Source organism: Melanotaenia boesemani, chromosome 12 (assembly GCF_017639745.1).
Source record: "Melanotaenia boesemani isolate fMelBoe1 chromosome 12, fMelBoe1.pri, whole genome shotgun sequence".
NCBI lineage: Eukaryota > Metazoa > Chordata > Actinopteri > Atheriniformes > Melanotaeniidae > Melanotaenia > Melanotaenia boesemani.
This window is the reverse complement of record NC_055693.1, coordinates 3555231-3573789: the sequence shown is the minus strand read 5'-3', so window position 1 is coordinate 3573789 and position 18559 is coordinate 3555231. Positions and strand designations below refer to the sequence as shown.

The following is an 18559-nucleotide window of genomic DNA, read 5'->3' as shown; positions in this document are numbered from 1 at the left end:
TATGTTAGAATCTAACATGATTAAAAGTATAAGATAAACTTGGTTAAGCAACATAATGTAATTAAACGGTTAGTTGTGTTGTTTATGGTTTATGCCGAGTCCGGGGCGGGCCGGTACATAACCCGGATGTGCTCGACCATGTGCAGTTCAGTCTCAGTAGTTCCACACGACTGTCCTCTCCCTCGGTCGTTTTATCATTCCGTCTGGCAGAACTCGCATCGGCTGCAAGCCTTTACTTCACAGGTGAGCGCAACCGTTTCATTCGACGTGTTTAAACGTTTACATGTGATTTTTATCGGCGCTTACGTCCAATTTGCGCAGGATTCTGGTCGTAGATTCAACATTAGCTAATGAGGAATTATCCACCCGGGTTCAGTGATTTCTCCTCTTAACTGCAAGGACATGCAAGTTAAACGTCTCGATAGGTTATATCAAGCTTCCTAACTGTCAGCGCGTGTCTCCCGTTTGATCTCCATCATTATTTGGTTGACTGTCTCGTGAGTGACAGCAGTCATGGCTTTTGTGGGGCCCGCATGAAGATGAGCTCAGTCCGGGTTTGATGTTGAGTAACTGACGGTCTCTGAGCCTGAATGAACGGGATGTGGAGGCTGCTCCGCACGTGCTTTTACAATTTGACCTTGTGACGCACGACCTGAGGAACACACGTGGGGGGAACCAGGAACCGTTTCTGGTCACGAATCAAATTATTTATTTAATCCAACCAAACAAATTAAACCGAATCGACTAAGGTTTAACAGCACGGAAGAGCAGGGTTAAAATGTAAAAAAATATATATATTTTCCACTTAGATGCAGAATGAAACTGTTTTTTATCATTAGCTATAGAGTATTTAAGCAAATTTCCACTTCTCTACAAAGAAAAAAAGCTCAGTTTCATATGATCATCAGTGGCCTGAAGTTATAAATGAAAATCATTCACACACATCACTAAACCCAACCTGGAGGCGTCTATTTAGCTGCTTGGAAAAAAGTAGAAAAGGATGAGTGGGATTAATAAAAACCAGGAAAATGAATAGAGTGTAAGTTTGGAAGTTACACAACATCAACACATGGGGTTAAAAATGAGACCTGACATCATCCAGAAACCAACATTTGCTCTGCTTGTGGATCATTTCAGGAATGAAAGCGTCATTACACGTAAAATAAAGTCTGCATTTTAATTATAAACTGTTATCTAAAGGTAAATATGGATTTTTTTTTAATGCAAATTAAAGTTATTGTTCTGTTTTCCCAGTTACCCTTTAGGCCATTACAGTTCAAAGAGTAGAAATATTTCGGCTCCACCAAACATGATCATGTGTAAATGGATTGTTTTTAAAATACAGTATTGTGCAGTATCCCTAATTAAAATTGCAATAATTAGATATAAGGAGACAAAATAATATAATTATGTGTATTTAGAGGAAACGAGTTAGAGCATGAAAAGGAAGAAATAAAGGAATATTTTAGTGGGTTTTATTGGCTTAGTTTCAGCCCTCCACAGTCATGGGGGTGTTGGTGGCATCTTCCTCCATCCACAGTAATGTCTTTAAACAACTCTTATATTTAATTTGTTTTAGTTTTGCTCCAATTCAAGATCATTTATCATTTACAGACATAGATCAGTTCATTGTGATCCAGTTCAAACAAATCCACATTTATCCAGTTTTATAATAAATGTGTTCAAACCAGTTCATAAAATAATTGCTTACCTTATTTATTCCTTATTTGCTAGCATTAGCATTTGGCAGTATGTAATTTAGCTAAACGGGTCCTACAAAAAGTCATAAATTATAACTGAACAAGTCATTGTTTAACTCCAGCTGAATAGAAAAAAATATTTTCAAGTTAACAGAATGAATTCATTCCATGTTGATGAACATCATGTGACCACTGAGATCCTGATCCTTTGAAACCACATAATACATACTTCATTTAATATTTTTATGGCATATTCTTGGCATTAAAATATTACAGAATTATATTTAAGATTTCAGGGTTTGCAATTTTTTATTAATTTTTTTATGAAATTTAAAAAATTACTTCATAGTCTTCAAAGATTCTTAAGTTTCTGACTCTTAAATGTAAACTGTACTTAGTTTTGTATCAGTGGTCATGTGCATGCATTTGGAGTTTAGGCTGTTAACTCATTAACTTGAAGGGACTGATTTTGGGTTTGGGAAATCCTTCCTGCTTATTTTAATTGTATGTGGTTGGTCCAAAACTTTAATAGCTCCTTAAAATATTAAACATGTAAAATAATAATAAATCAAGTGCCATCTATATTCATTCATTAGATCCAGGTTGTGCCACTTGTGACCACTAGGGGGTGCAGTTTAGACATAATCTTGATTTTTGGCTTCTGATGTTTCTCTCCACAGAGATGTTTCGTTTACCCACAATCATGAAGCAGGTGAGGCCCGTGAGCCGGGCGCTGGCTCCTCACCTCACACGGGCCTACGCCAAGGATGTGAAGTTTGGGGCGGACGCCCGCGCCCTCATGCTGCAGGGGGTGGACCTGCTGGCAGATGCTGTGGCCGTCACTATGGGCCCAAAGGTGACATGAATCTCAGGATTTTTTCCCACCTAACAGGTGTTTCAGCACAATATTAAACATCAGAAGCCTTCATCTTCCCTTTCTCATTTCAGGGTCGCACCGTTATCATCGAGCAGAGCTGGGGCAGCCCAAAGGTCACCAAGGACGGCGTGACGGTTGCTAAGAGCATCGACCTGAAGGACAAGTACAAAAACATCGGTGCCAAGCTGGTGCAGGACGTGGCCAACAACACCAACGAGGAGGCCGGCGACGGCACAACCACCGCCACCGTGCTGGCTCGCGCCATCGCCAAAGAGGGCTTCGACACCATCAGCAAAGGCGCCAACCCCGTGGAGATCCGCCGCGGCGTCATGATGGCCGTGGACACCATCATCAACGAGCTGAAGAAGCTGTCTAAGCCCGTCACGACCCCCGAGGAGATCGCACAGGTATGGAGATGTGGAGGTCCAGTAGCGCGGCTGGAAAGAGATGCTGGTGATTAAATGTGGAATAATGTTTCAGGTTGCCACAATCTCGGCTAATGGAGACGTGGAGATCGGTAACATCATTTCCAACGCCATGAAGAAAGTCGGCCGCAAGGGAGTGATCACAGTAAAGGTCAGTTTGTCTCCTTTTAGACATAAAAATGGACAATTTCAGGTGTGATGAAGATGGAATCCGTTAGTTTTAGTTAGTGAGGGATGTTTCCACTCGTTTTGCTTCTCAGGATGGAAAGACTCTGCACGATGAGCTGGAAATCATCGAGGGCATGAAGTTCGACCGTGGTTACATCTCGCCTTACTTCATCAACACTGCTAAAGGTAACAGTTTTTTACATCCCAAGCAGCACAGATTTCCAGACCTGCAGCTTTGATTCAAACACATTTCCTTTCACACCACTTTCAACTCCCAGACATGTTTATCATGAGTCTAACGTCCTACGTGCAGAGCCCAGAGTTACGTAGGATTAGCAGTTTCAGAGGAGATCTGAGCAGGTTTTAAACTCATTTATAAATCTTGCATTTGTGCCAGTAAAAGGCAGCATCGTGTTTATTATACCGGCTCTGATGTCAGCCGTCTCCTGCAAACCTCATGCATATGTTCTGGCTCGGACCATCCCATCATAGTTATTTATTAGGTTTTTAAAACCCTGTCAGAGGTCATTATAAAGAACATAGAAGGGAATATCTTCCCTCATCAGACTCTGCTGGCTGAAGGCTGCTTCTTTAAACCATTAACAGCATCAGCCTGTCATACCTGCAGGTTCAGAGATGTCCTTCATTTATTAAACTAGAGAAAATTAGTTGTCATTAAGTGGTTGTTTGAATAAATGTGGGGGTAACGGGGTCATTCTTTCATTACATTAGGAGGACAGACTTCCCATCACCCGTTTGGCTTGAAAAAATCATTTTTACTTTGGGGAATGAGCTCGGCCTTCTTCTTGTGTACTTCAGTGCGTATTGCCTTGTTCTTTTCTGTTTACTCATTGAGAGAAATGTGTATTTCATAACTTCATAAATACATAAAAACTTAAATAGAAATTTGAATAAATCAATTAAAAAGGAGGTGAATAGCATCCAGAGTGACAGCAGAGCATTTATCCAGCCAGAAACCTCCTTCCACCTTTTTTTTTTTTTTTTTTTTTTTTTCCAGAATGTTTATTGAAATTCTTAGTTTATTTACAAAGTAAAAACAGACAAATCGACAACATCGAGGTACATTTAATATCAGTGTTTCAGTCCATCAGAGTTCTCAGATAATTAGTGTTGTTAAAATACAGCATGTGACACTGACCTGTACACGGCAGGTGCCCCCAGTAATTTAAGTCCAGTCTTTGTTCTTGATATAGTTAATAAAATGGCCCCTAGAGCTGGCGATTAATCGATAAAATCGATAAATCCAGTTTTCCATTTCTGGCCATTTATTTTTATGAAAATCTGGATTTTTTCCGTAGTTAGCAGCAGACTGAGCCCTCCCTCCACACCAGAACGGTGTTTGACAGATTTTCAGTGAAGTGGTCCTTCAGTCACGCCTGGGATTTAGCTGTGCGTATAACTGCAGTGAGAAATGCTGCTCTCCGAGATGCAGAAGTCAACTTAACCCACAAACCCTCGTTAAGAAACGGAGGGAACGGGAATTACTCCTGCAGTGGATCCTGTATGATAAGGATCCAGATGGACAGAGATCGCGGATGCATTGTGTCGCATTTCTATGTAAGATATAAAGTCATTTATATGGTGGAAAAGTTATGACATATGCTTTATTTTTGCTGGCATTCATTTGTATAAACGTTTTTAATAAGTTTATTTATGTTTTGTAAAAGAAAATAAAAAAAAATTGCTTAATCTGATTTTTTTTATAAGATTTTATTGTTCTAATGGCCCCACACACTTTTTAAATGTATGTTGCTTATCTTCCAAAGTGGATAGGATTTTTTTTTTTTTTTTTTTTGGTGGTAAACATTTTATTCTACTGACTGTAGAATAGAATGAACATAAAGACAATTGGAAACGTTTAGTTTGCCCATTTCTTTCCATGACGGAGCAATAACTCTCTTAGCTTGTAGTATTAAGTTTATGAAGATTCTTTCATTTAATTTATGCTTGTTTTTTCAGGGTGTGAGCCCAGTATGAAAAGTTTTGGTTCCAGCACTAGTTTAACTGACAGGATCTCCTTTAACTTCTCCCCAGAATTCATTTACTTTAGGAGCAAACGTTATTTCCTCCTGTAAATCAGTTTTCCAAGCATTGAGTTTAGAGATGGAAGATGACATCAGCAACTCATAAAATTCAGAGAGCATACCTTTACCGCGGGACAAAGAAGGAATTTGTGTAAAATTATTCTGGTGAGACCTGATAAAGTTTCCTTAGTTGCAAATATTTGTGAAATTGTTTTCAGAGGATATTTAGAAACCACTTGTTCAAATGTTAGAAGTCTTCCATCCCGTACTCATCTCACTTCCCTGTCCACCCACAATTTAAAGCCCCGTCATTTCTGCCAGGAACGAAGTTTTTACCTGCCTTTGGTGTTAAATCCATCCTCTCTGTATGGACAGGCCAGAAATGCGAGTTCCAGGATGCCTACCTGCTGCTGAGTGAGAAGAAGATCTCCAGTGTCCAGAGCATCGTGCCGGCTCTGGAAATCGCCAACCAGCACCGCAAACCCCTGGTCATCGTGGCGGAGGACGTGGACGGAGAAGCTCTCAGCACCCTGGTTCTCAACAGGTTTGTCTGATCACCATGAAACGCCTGCAGTGAAGCAAACATGTGGAGAGAAGTGGGGAATGAGCCGTGGTCTTTACCCTGCAGGCTGAAGGTGGGGCTTCAGGTGGTCGCTGTTAAAGCTCCGGGCTTCGGTGACAACAGGAAGAACCAGCTGAAGGACATGGCCGTCGCTACCGGAGGGACGGTAGGTCGCTTTCCAGTCTCCAACAGCTGATGGTTCACAAATGTGGAGCTCCGTCCCACCAGGCGTCTCGCTGTCTTCCTCGTCCTCCCTGCAGGTGTTCGGGGACGAGGCTATCAGTCTGGCTCTTGAAGACATTCAGGCTCACGACTTCGGCAGAGTCGGCGAGGTTCAGATCACCAAAGACGACACTCTGCTGCTGAAAGGCGGCGGCAGCCCGGCCGACATCGAGAAGCGGGCGGCGGAGATCGTGGAGCAGCTGGAGAACACCACCAGCGACTACGAGAAGGAGAAGCTCAACGAGAGGCTGGCCAAGCTGTCGGACGGCGTGGCGGTGCTGAAGGTCGGGCTCGCCGCCGTTTCCCTGACGTTCACTTTCTCCTGCAGGAGGGCAAAGCGATGACGGCCATGTTTCATTTCAGGTGGGAGGAACGAGCGACGTGGAGGTGAACGAGAAGAAGGACCGTGTGACGGACGCCCTGAACGCCACCCGGGCCGCCGTGGAGGAGGGCATCGTACTCGGAGGAGGCTGCGCTCTGCTGCGCTGCATCCCCTCCCTCGACACGCTCAAAACTGCCAACAACGACCAGAAGATCGGTGAGTAAATCAGCTGCTGGCAACAAGTTCTGCTGACGTGTCTGAACGCCGTTTAATGTGGACGCCGCCTCCTCTCAGGCGTGGACATCATCCGACGGGCGCTCCGTATTCCCGCCATGACGATCGCCAAGAACGCCGGCGTAGAGGGCTCGCTGGTGGTGGAGAAGATCCTGCAGGGACCACCGGAGCTCGGCTACGACGCCATGCAGGGCGAATACGTCAACATGGTGGAGAAGGGCATCATCGACCCCACCAAGGTACATTAGAAAATATAAGTTTATATATATATATATATCCATCTTATCTATCTATCTATATATCACCAGTTAGTCATTTTATCCTTTTTTCATTTTTATAAATGTGGTATTTTAAGTCTTTTGCTTTTCATACATTTTTTTTTATTAAATCTCCAACAAAAAAGAAAATCTGAAAAATACCACTTTTTTTTTTTATATTTTTTTTTTTTACTGTACTTTATTTTTTAAAATCAATTTTTTATTCCTGTTTTCTGCACTTGGAGATTCCTTACAAAATAAAGTGCTATACAAATAAAATTTATATATATATGTACATTTTATATAAATATATTTATATATATTTTTTGTTTTGTGAATTCAGTTCTATTTAATCAGTTTTATGAATTGTTGAGTTTTACAAACTTAATTTGAAAACAACTTTAGAAAATTCGACTTTTTTTTTTTTTTTTTTTACATTTTCTTATTTAAACTAAAACATAGAATTTTTATTTAAAATGTACTTGTTTTGTTCTGTATTCACTTTTATAACCTGAACTATTCAGTAGATTTCGTCCTGTTTGGAACATGGAAAACGTGGAACATCTACGGCAGGGATCACCAACTCCGGTCCTCAGGTGTCGGATGTTCTGCAGCATCACACCTGATTCAAATGACTGTCATTAACAGACTTGTGCAAAACCTGACAAGAAGCTGTTGATCTATTTCGAGTCAGGTGTTGCAGTAGAGAATAATACCTGCAGGACCCCGGCCCTCGAGGACCGGAGTTGGTGATCTAGTGTTCAGGAAGTAACTTCTCCTCCTCCTGCAGGTGGTCAGGACGGCTCTGCTAGACGCTGCAGGAGTCGCATCTCTGCTCTCGACCGCCGAGGCCGTCGTCACGGAGATCCCCAAGGAGGAGAAGGAGATGCCCGGAGGAATGGGAGGCATGGGTGGAATGGGAGGAATGGGAGGTGGCATGGGTTTCTGAGCTGGTCCTCCTGACTTTGTACAGACTGAATCAGCAGATGAGCTGGAGGTGGCGAAGAATCGCCATCCCAGAATGTGACTATGAGAACTTCAGAGCTTCGAATGTTTGACTGCTCAAAACAGACAGAGCTGAGCGAGATCCTCACCCCTCCAGACCGGCACAAGACTCAAGACGCTAACAGGGTTCATCTGGACGGATGCTTCAGGTTTATTTCAGCCTGGTGGGGTCACTGTCGAGGTGTCTTTGTGGCTCACGTTGTCGTTGAAACTCATCTGGAACGCACTTTTCTCACCTCCTCATTCGTCGAGGTGACGAGCGTGAAGGTCGGCGTGATTCACGGAGACACGATCCACAGAAACGTCAGGCTGAAATAAAGTGAAACGTTCCTTCAGTGGACCAGAGAGCAGGCCTTCAGTGTCGACGTCCTCGTTTTTCGTCGTAGTTTTCTGTTTAATTCTTGTTTTTTTTATATATGTTTGTCATCAGTGATTTAATCTAAATAAACCAGTTTTCTTACGGACTGTTGAGCTTTTTTTCCGTGTAACGTCTGGACAGAGTTCCTAAACGAGTAGAGAAGCCGGTTCAGTTGAATGTTTACTCATTGAGGAGGAGCCTCATGGTCAATGTGAAACTGATCCAGCAGTAATTCCAGCATCCAGTAGGTGGCGCCTGTATTTAGAAATTAGTGGTGGTTTTTTTATTAATTTGTATTCAGGTGTCACTAATTCATTTTAGTCGTGTCTGAAGGTTAAATTATCAAACACTCACCTTTAGGGAGTGAGGACAGTGCTGGCCTTAGCCAACTCCCTCCAGGCCTAACAGACATGTGAGATGGTGAATATTTCAGTGTTCTGCTGACCTGTTACGTAAAACATACGTTTCATTTCAAAGTGTGTCAGCAGGGACTTTAGTACAGTAAACTACAAAGTGCTCCGACAGCCAGAAGAACGTAGAGCAAAGAGGAAAAATGTCCACGGTGCTGAGTGAGGACGTTGTTCAGCACTTCGGTCAACCTCTGTAAACATGCAAATGAATCTACAAGCACAGCCTGTCCAGAGGTAATGTTTGACTCCACTTACTCCGTGTGACTATTTTACTTTACATCCAAACTGTCTGTGTGGTATCTAAATATGCAGGATTGGAAATCTGAGGCGCTTCTGGTCTGAAGCTGCTTCGGATGAATGTGACCTCCATCAGAGTGCAGCAGGTCAGAGGTCCAAATTAAACTTTGACCTCTGGCAGCTGAGACGTTTCCAAACGCTGAGTGACGGTTCAGCTGCTTCACGCCGCCGTCGGCTCCATCGTCACATGACCCACGTCTGTCCAGACAAACCACCGCTGTGTGAAGACAGACGACTCAGGACGCTGGTGAGGTTTTTTTTTAGAAAAAATACTTTATACATCATGCAGTTGTTACATCTTTCTGAAACCATTCAACACAAACATTTACAGTCCTTTCCACATCCCAGAAAACACACAGTTTTCATCCTCTAAAAGCAGAGTACAGCTCTGAAGTGATGTTAAAACTAATATTTACTCACTCCTCACTCGAAGCTGCCCGAGTTAACATTTACAGTCAGTCACAGTAAAGCAGTTACAGTTCATAAACGACCACTTTGGATGAAAAAGTCGACAGAGTTGAGTAAAAACTACCTTTCAGTGTTAGAAAACTTGTAATGAAAAGTTTATTCTGCTTGTAAATGCCAACTAGAAACTTCTGATGTAAGATGCAAAATTTACACTTAAACAATAAATAGAATAAAATGAGTATAATGTTCCTCTAAAACTCAAGATAAATATGCTGCCAGCAGGCCTGGAGGCACTGAGTGATTCAGACAGGTGGAAGCGGGACGTTGTCATGGAAACGGGAGACCTGAGCCGGGGTTCATCAAACTGCTGGAAGTACGGCGTTTGAGCTTCACCGACTCAAACGAGATAAACGCAGCGATTTTCTGACTCAGTCTTTAAATCACCTGATCAAACCAGACTGTTTGATCCCTTTTTAGAGATCTCACCTGGAATAAATTAGACATTTCAAAATGTAAACTGACCAGCCAAAACATTAAAACCACTGTCGGAACAATCACTGGATTCTCTTTTTCTCCTTTATTCAAGCAAATAAAAACCTGATTGAGATTAAAATTCTCTTGTGCACAACCACAAGTTTCTAATACACCACATAAGATGGAGCATCATAACGAAGGTAGCGACCAACATTAGGTAAACGAAACGCAGAGCGGGCTCAAAGCTGCAAAGATGTTTAAAACAGTCACATTAACCAGGAGAGTTTTCTTCTCTCCCAATTTAAACCAACTTAAGGTCTCTCAGAGATGATATAGAGGGACGGCCATTTAGCTCTAATCTGTTCCAAAAAACATGCATCAATCTAACCAGCAGCAGTTTGATACCAAATATTTATTTTACTTCTAAATATTAACATCTGCTCCACTTCTAAACTGTTTTAATGCAAGAAAACATCTTCTGGTGCTTCTAATAATTCAGAATTATTATTGTAATTCTGATGGATTTCTACTGCAGGGAAAATATTTTACCCCATAAAAAGTCCAAAATGAAGCTTTAGTTGTTCTGGAGGTGGGCCCTCAACATTTCTACTTATGATTTAGCTCAACTGGTTGGGTGGCAGCCTCCTACTCAGAGGCTGCAGCTCCTCGACAACACTGGTCCAGGACTGAACCCTGGTCTGGAGGCCCTTTGCTGCATGGCAACCCCCCCCCCCCCCCTTCCTCTCTCTGACACCCATCTAAAATAAAGGCAACAAGAGGCCAATAAAGATCCTTTAAAAGAGGTAATAATAGTTTTGACTTATGAACAACATTCAAACTTGAGCCTAGCCGTCAATGATGCCACCCACCCTGTACACGGACGCTTCACTCCACCTTCCCTCAGGCAGGAGGCTGGTCCAGGTCCAGGTCCAGGACCAGGACCAGGTCCACCAGACTACAAAGGAGCTTCTTGGATGCTGTCAGTGATTGACTAAACTGAAGCTGCTGCACTTTACTTGAGCTATTCTGTGATGCTGCTGCTTTTTTATCCACCGTGTATAGATACCAAAGTGGCTCTCTAGCGCCCCCTAGACAGTTTTATTCATACAGCCCTGCCGACCACATTAACTGACGAGCGAAATTTGTTATACACCTGCAAGGGGCGTTGCCATGGCACCTGCTTAATATTGAGGTTTCACCATTTACCATGAAGTTTTTCCACCGCAGCACTATATGTTCTGGTTTACTTCCTGTTGTGAGGTTTTAAAGTGGCGGCTGATCAGTGCGCATCTTCTAAAGGGCTAAGTGAAAATCTGCAGAATTTCAGACCAGATTTTACTTTATTCCATTCAGCTGAAAAAACTTCTTATCAAATCTAAAAATCATCGTCTTCACTGGAGGAAACATTGAAGATGTCCCAAACTCGTCCACATCCATGAGGACAACATGAACGCCGCCAGGCTCTGCTGGTGGATCAGAAACTTCAGGAAGAACCTCCGTCTCTGAGCATCTATCAGCGTGGCTGAGTCTGAAAATCCTGATGCTGTGTTCAAACGTCCCTCAGAAGCCTGATGAACCCGGGTCTCCGTCTGAACCCTGACATGGATATTTGTGGTGGGGCTTCGCCTGCTGGATTGGCTGCGTTTACACTCACTGATGATATTGCACACGTAAAAACAAAACAAACACGCTTTTCTGTTTAACACCTCTTCGGTCCAACATTAATAATAATGAGTAATAACGCAAGTAACGTTAAAAACAGACTCCGCCCCCCTGCTGGGAAAAGCAGCTAAACAACAGTTCAGCAGCATGTAGATGGCGTGTGTGTGTGTGTTTCAGAGGGTTTACAGTACATCAGTCTGCAGCCATGTCGTCTTCATGGTTTGAGCTCACAGTGGGCGTCGTGTCTGCTGGTTTTAAATCATCGATGTGGGTCAGTCTGCGACTGGATGCTGACTGGATTTTTTTTTTCCTTTGTGCCCTTTAAGTTCAAGTTGTTGCAGAAAAGCATCCAGGTGTCAACTGTCCCTGAACGCACCCTGGTTATCCACATTCATCTCTACTCATGTTTACAGCTTATACTGGAAAACATTCATCTGATTATTTTACTTTTTTCTACTGATTCGATTATTGACAGCCATGATTTTTTAGCATTATTGTTGCCAACTTTTTAGCTTCTTGTATATTAACTTCCCTCATATTTGTAACCGTTTAATTTCTGTTTGAGCTTCTCTGCTGAACTTTTTTCTTTGTTATATTTACAATTTTTAAATTTATAGTTAATTCAATTTAACTAAAGTTTTTAAATATTGTTCTCTAGTTTTTAAAATATTGTTCTCTAGTTTTTAAATATTGTTCTCTAGTTTCCTTTAGCTTTGTGCTTCAGTTATAAATAAAGCCAGTTATTAAATGCTTCTTAATGAAAAAGATAAAATCTGCTGCATTCGTTATCTTTTCTATAATTTCCCTAAAAACTGTGATAAAATACATACAAATGCCCGTCAAATTTGTACATTTTCCCGCACAGTGCACTGCAACGTCCTTAAAACAACTTAATCTGTCTTCAGATCTGTTAAAAACACCACAGAATGTGAACAGCTGGAACCAGCAAATGTTAAAAAAAAAACTAAAAATATATTTCAACCCTACTTGATTATTTAACAACAGATTTTTCAGCAGCTGGGTTAATAATCGGTCGATATTTTATGTAATTTTTGAAATGTAAAACACCGTTTGGCTCCCGCTGGATCTTCTGAACTCCTTTAACACGTGTGATTTAGCACATTTTTAGACGAGAAATTGAATTTTTGTGCAAATGTTCGACTACGAGTTGTGCATGTTGTTGTTTGTTATTCTTCATCTGTTTCCTGATGTGGGCACATCACAGCAGCTGCTGTTTCCAGCCGGTTTCACAGCCTGGTGCAGATCGAAGTCTGCACCGAGGGGGGGGGCAATCAGCCGCCGGACCCACATCGGCTCTAAAACTGAGACGTGGAATAGATTCGCTGTTGTGGGAAAGGCACTACAGTTTTCAGGTGGAGCTCAGGAAGGGTCTTCTGTCTCTTTGGCATTGTGTTTGCTTGTGTCGTGTTTGTGCTGTCGCTACGTGTGGTGAATCTCGTGGAACATTAGCTCACGAGGGATGGGCGTCTCAGCACCGTAAATCTTGGAGGCACGGCACTCAAACGCTGAAACCATCTGCTTCACTACCTCATCGAAGAAGACGTGGGCTAGCTGAGAGTGGATGAGGGAGCGAAACTCGAAGGAGATCTGTGGAAGGAGGGGGGAGAAGCTAAAGTTAGCAGCCGAGCTTCGTCTTGTGTCTGAAACTGATCCGCTGAGCCGAGGAGACCCAACACATGATGACATAACGTGTCACACATGGATTTAACATGATGGGAAGCTGCTTCTACTCACAGCAAAGTCAACGGTGCAGGTCCGAGGGTAACCAGGGAGGCCCGGGCTGAAACGCCAAACCGTCTCCAGGTGGTTGAACAGCTTTCCGTCTGAACAGGACGCCTGACGAGCAACAGACACTTTTACACATTTTTATTCTTGTGTGGAGAAAGTTCACATCAGCCTGAAGACAACCTGCAGCTCAGGCTGAGTTTAGCATCACATAACATGAAGATCAGGCTTCACTTGTCCTTTAAGTGACCGATGCGCTTTACTCACCCTGAAGCTAAACTTACTGACATTTTAAAACAACCCACAAGGGTCTGGAAAGACGTAAAAAACCAGCAGAGATGTTCTAATGAAGAGATTTTTTTCACTGATTAAACGAATGAAAATTCAATCTGATTATTTGCTTGTTGGTAAAAAGTGAAAAGTGCTTTTACCCTTCGAGCCTGGAGCGCTTTGAAACTAAATTTAATTTTTGTAGAAAACACAGATAAATGTTAAGAAGTTTATATTTACCATAAAAGCACAAAGTTAAATGGTTAATATTTCATATTTTCAGCATCTTCAGGAGGCAGAGAAAGATTTAGTTATGCTCAGATTTGAAACTAAGCTGCAGGTTGTAATGGGTTCAAGGCTGTAATTACACTAGTTAAGTTCTATTAAAAACAGCTGTAGTAGCTTCCAGCTGATGAATAATCGTTAATTTATGCAACATTAACACAACACTGTCTTTTCTTACCTGTTTTCTGTATTACAGTTGATGTAACACAGAGTCTTTGGAGTAGATTCAGGTTGCTATTTATGTACAATAATAATAATAAGTGAACTCAATAACTTAAAAGAACAGAAATGAGGGAAACTAAGTAAATCTACTTTATTATGAACGGCCATTAGGTAACAGACCAAATCTTCATCTCATGGTCCTGCTCTGCTTTTTGTCATCAGTTTTCTTGTTTTATTACTTCGTTCTGTGGATAGAGAAACATTTCCCATCTAAACTCAGCTGGTTGGTCATTATTCTTTTGCAACGTATGTCAGAGATCTGACAATGACTGATTAGAACAAAAATGGTAAAAAACAAACAGAACTCTGATTTTATTTTATTATTTTGATCTGAGTCACGTCGAATAACCTGAAGTTATCTCTGATTCGTGTACGCTGCGTTGTGTGGGAGTTAAATAGTCGACTCAACTCATGTTGAAGAGCAAATAGATGGAAGAACCATAAACATCCATCCAACTGATCCGTGTCTACAAACGCAGGTGGAAAAAACAAAAACTTTTTTCATTTTGATCGAATGAGTTTTGGTCATCACAGCGTACGCGGAGCAGAGATAATCAGCGTCGTGTGACTCACATGTAAGCTATCATCCTTTTTTCATTTTTGTTGTGAGCACAAACTGGAACAAAGCCAACGGTTCATTATTTAATTTTTCATTTTGGAAATGAAAATGGGGAAAATATGTGGTTAACAGTTACTCAGAATAAGCTCGACTGAACTGAACACAGTAACTGGCTGGTGGACAGAGTTGGTACAAATCATAAAGACCCACATGTTTACACGGTTATAATCATCCTGAAAAACAAACTGCCGGTCGATCTAAACTTGCAGCTTTCTGTGATCAACGACAGCTGGAGGTCAGCTCAACAACTGACGTTTCTGTCACCAATTAATCACAGGAGGTACCAACCAGATAAACATCCCAAGCTGAACGTCCTATGGAAGACGTTACAGCTTCATAAATCTGATGCTAAAGCATATTTCTGTGTTAATGCATTCAGGTTTGAGGCTCCAGCTCTCTAACCTCTGCAGTCATGACGTTCCTGTTTTCACTCTTGGAAACTTTCCCCACAGAAGGAGCTGAGCAAACAGATTTTGGTCATTTATGTTGATTTCTAGTTGTAGATTATGTTAAAGCAAATGTCAGCCTCTACTTGAACAGGTGGTGTTCATCAGAGTGAAGGCTGGAGTTTGGCCTTGAAGCTGCCTCTTTTTACAGGAAGTCTGATCTGCATCTCCCTTCACCGTTCTGATGTCTCACAGATGATCTGATGTTTTGCTGCCAACCAATTTCTTCATTTTTTATTTGCTAGAAAGTCATTTAGATTGTTCTGTATATTGTTTATCTGCATTATAAACATTGGACAGGTGTTAATTCTGTAGGTGTTTCTGTTTACTTCTACAAAGAACGTCCACTTTGGAAATAAAATATTTATATTTGTTTGCAGAGATCCCGGAGACATTTTGTGCCATTTTGATTTTTATTTCATGCTTGTGTTGATTGAATATTTGGCGACAAAACATCCCAATGCCGTGATGACAACCCGACTGCTTTGTGCCAAGTCTGGGACATACGGATGCAGTCCAGCCCATGAAGGTCTGTTCAGGTCTGACTGGAAACGTCACCGCTTTGTTGTAAGATCTGGACTTTTTCTGCCTCTTGTTGTTTCTGAGTCTTACTAACTTACGTGATAAAGTTTATGGCTAAGTGGCAACAGGAATTTATTGGTGGGCAGATTTGAGTGCATTTGGAAAGGGCTGGTTTTCTTGACAATTTTTTTGTCAAAATTAATAAATAAATAAATAAATAAATAGACCTCTGCTTTCATGATTTAGAGGCATGATGTTACCTTGACCAGGTGGGGGCGTACTGTCGTAACAAGGGAGGTGTAGTTCTCCACCACAGGGGGAAAACCTACAGTTAGCTTGGCCTTGCAGAATCCAGAACGTTGGAACACCACATCAGATTTTTTACACCAGGGCACAAAGAGGCGGTAGTTTTCTACACCGGCCACTACTTCATATATCTCCTGCATGGAATACCTGCAGAACAGGAAGGGAAAAAGTGAAGGTCAGAGACTGGATGACATGTGATGCAACTCTAAACAAGACTGGCGCTGTAGGAAACTCATGACCCAGAAAAGTCTGAACAAGGTCTGAGAGGAGGGACAAAATGAGAACAAATAAAAACAAGATAATGACAATAAATAAGATAAAGTAAAAACACAAATAAAAGGCAGGACATGTTTCATGAGGGACAGACTCAATCACTTAAATTAGACCAGCTGAGACAAAATAGCCGTCACCTCCCTGGTCTATTTATACCCGCAGATTTAGTGATTACGACCTCTCAGCAGAACACAGGAGGACATTCAGTGCGTCAGTCGTACAAGCAACACAACCACAAACGGAGGGGGGGGACTGATTATGACCGTCTGATCTGTAAAGGATGCGACTGGAAGGACAAAACACCAGCTGAATCTTTTGTTAATGCCCCACATTAAACTCAGGAAACGTTGAAATGTCTCAAACCATCAAGCGCTTGCTCTTGCTTCCTTTCAGACAAGTGGGTTAGAGATGCTTCCCTTTGCTCTGGATGTTTCACATATTCGCTGGCCAGCTATCTGCTGCTAACTCAATAAATCAGGTGTAAATAAAGCAGACGGTCCTCACACAGAGTTCATCTTCAGATTATTTCCTATTGTGTGAAACTGCAGAGAAAGTCCAGATTAAATTCTCTGCCTGTCCTCTATAAATTATCTTGTTTTCATGTGTGGAAACATGGAAGAAAAGCCAGGACACTAAAGGAGGATATATTATTGGATCAATTCAAAAATAGATATATAGTAAAGAAATCACATAGGATTAAAAAAGAACCTCTATTTGTTGGGACACAATGTAAATTTACGGTTGTAGTTGGACAAAGTGAGAACCATTTTGTTTTAACCATTTATACTTGTTTATTCAACACATGATTAAGTAAAATAATTGTTAGTTGTAGGAACAGGAATAATGATTAGTAAAGATAAACTCCCTGCATTGCACATAGAAGTTAGATCCTCTGTATGATTTAACCAAGCAAGAGATAAGAGTTTATAAAATGAGACAGGTCTGTCACATGAAGCAGAGTAAGACGAGGAGGTCAAAGACTAAATACTTCTCGTGGTTTTTTAACTCGCTGCTGTTCACAGACTGGAAAACAAAGTCAGACTTAATGCCAAACTGGTTTTTAATCTCTAACAAGCACTCATTAACCTCTTCTGGACTAGAGCCTTCCTGTTTGGGGGGGGGGGGGGGGGGGGGGGGGGCAGTATGAGATCCATGTAGTACAGAAGATATGTGCACACCACACAAACAAGAAGTCCCATGAAAGCAGAAACTCTGCTGGTTACAAAGATGTCTCTCTCAGCACGGTGGGACAGAAACTCTGGAGCTAGCAGCCAGAACCAGAAACCAGGTCTTACTGTTGCTGTTTGTGGTGAAAAGTTTGATTCCAGCTCTAAAAACTCTGCTAACATGTTCTCCTATGACTCTGTCTTTGTTTGAAATGAACCATGAAGGTCCTGCTGGTTTCCATGGAGATGAAGGAGGTTTTATAGTGAAGGATCACTCTTCCTATCAGACGATCTTTCTTTTAGGAGGAGATAATAATTTACATTTTGAACTGCGTTTCCAGGTAGAAAGGGTCACATGTCTCAGTTTCTTTTGAGAGCAAGATTATAAATCTAGCCGCTGTAGTTGTGAAGGTATACTTCATTTACTTTGGATATGTCATTTCAGACAGGAAGCAGAAAAATAGGTCTCATTAAAAGAGGTTAAGTGCTCCAAATAAAAAGATATGGACAGGAGTGAATTTCTTTGTGGTGAGAGAACAGAAACAAAATCAGAAACAAAACAAGACATCTGGGTGTTATCATACATCACATCAACTCTGTTTATAAAGTTATTATTGGACTGCTCCCTTCATACCTTTGCTTTTACCTTCCATTCAAACACACCCTCTCTGCCTCTGTGCCCAGAACTCATACTGAGCCTGAGAAGAAGGCATTCATGTTCTCTGCTCCCTTTATTTGGAACGGGCTTAAAAAACGATAATCAAGCTAATTAAGCCGTTATTAGCCTCCCTGAGTTTAAAACTCTTGTCACTTGTTGATGGGAGATATGGGATCATGCTTTGCTACATAATAAGCTTTGAGCTGGTAAATTGTTTTTGTTTAGATATTATTTTAACGTCTTAATGTGTTTTAATATTGTTAGGTATTGTATACTCTGAATACTTATTGTATTTTCCGGACTATAAGTTACTCCGAAGTACAAGTCGTGTCAGTCGCATCAGTCAAAAGATGCATCGCGAAGAGGGAAAAAAAAAAACATATATAAGTCACACTGGACTATAAGTCACATTTATTTAGAAATTTATATCACAAAATCCAAGCTCAAGAACAGACATTTAATCTGGAAAAGGAAGTTATTCAACTGCACAACAGGACACGGAACAACAGCCTAAATATAGGTGTCCGGTATGTTAACGTTAAAACAAGGTTTCCACCAGGATTTTTTAAAACCCTGGACTGAAACCAGGACTAGTCTCCTTTTTACACTTATATAACGAA

General features: G+C 41.4%; 2 protein-coding genes across 2 annotated transcripts in view; one reads left to right on the top strand and one right to left on the bottom strand.

Moving 5' to 3' along the window:
• The first annotated feature begins 121 nt into the window (after nucleotides 1–121).
• On the top strand, nucleotides 122–8281 carry hspd1 (heat shock 60 protein 1). The gene is made up of 11 exons (XM_042001771.1): nucleotides 122–243; nucleotides 2381–2556; nucleotides 2649–2984; nucleotides 3058–3153; nucleotides 3263–3356; nucleotides 5591–5759; nucleotides 5844–5943; nucleotides 6038–6283; nucleotides 6363–6537; nucleotides 6616–6794; nucleotides 7603–8281. The coding sequence occupies exons 2-11, from the start codon at nucleotides 2383–2385 to the stop codon at nucleotides 7759–7761; spliced, it is 1728 nt and encodes a 575-aa protein (XP_041857705.1). The 5' UTR covers nucleotides 122–243; nucleotides 2381–2382; the 3' UTR covers nucleotides 7762–8281.
• A 1581-nt stretch (nucleotides 8282–9862) lies between these two features.
• Nucleotides 9863–18559, bottom strand: part of coq10b (coenzyme Q10B) — a 15934-nt gene continuing 7237 nt past the window's right edge. The window contains exons 3-5 of the mRNA XM_042001774.1: nucleotides 15797–15989; nucleotides 13182–13283; nucleotides 9863–13034 (exon numbers count right to left, since the gene is read on the bottom strand). Coding sequence (XP_041857708.1) covers nucleotides 12867–13034; nucleotides 13182–13283; nucleotides 15797–15989 — 463 coding nt within the window. The 3' untranslated portion in view covers nucleotides 9863–12866. The remainder of the gene's footprint in view (nucleotides 13035–13181; nucleotides 13284–15796; nucleotides 15990–18559) is intronic.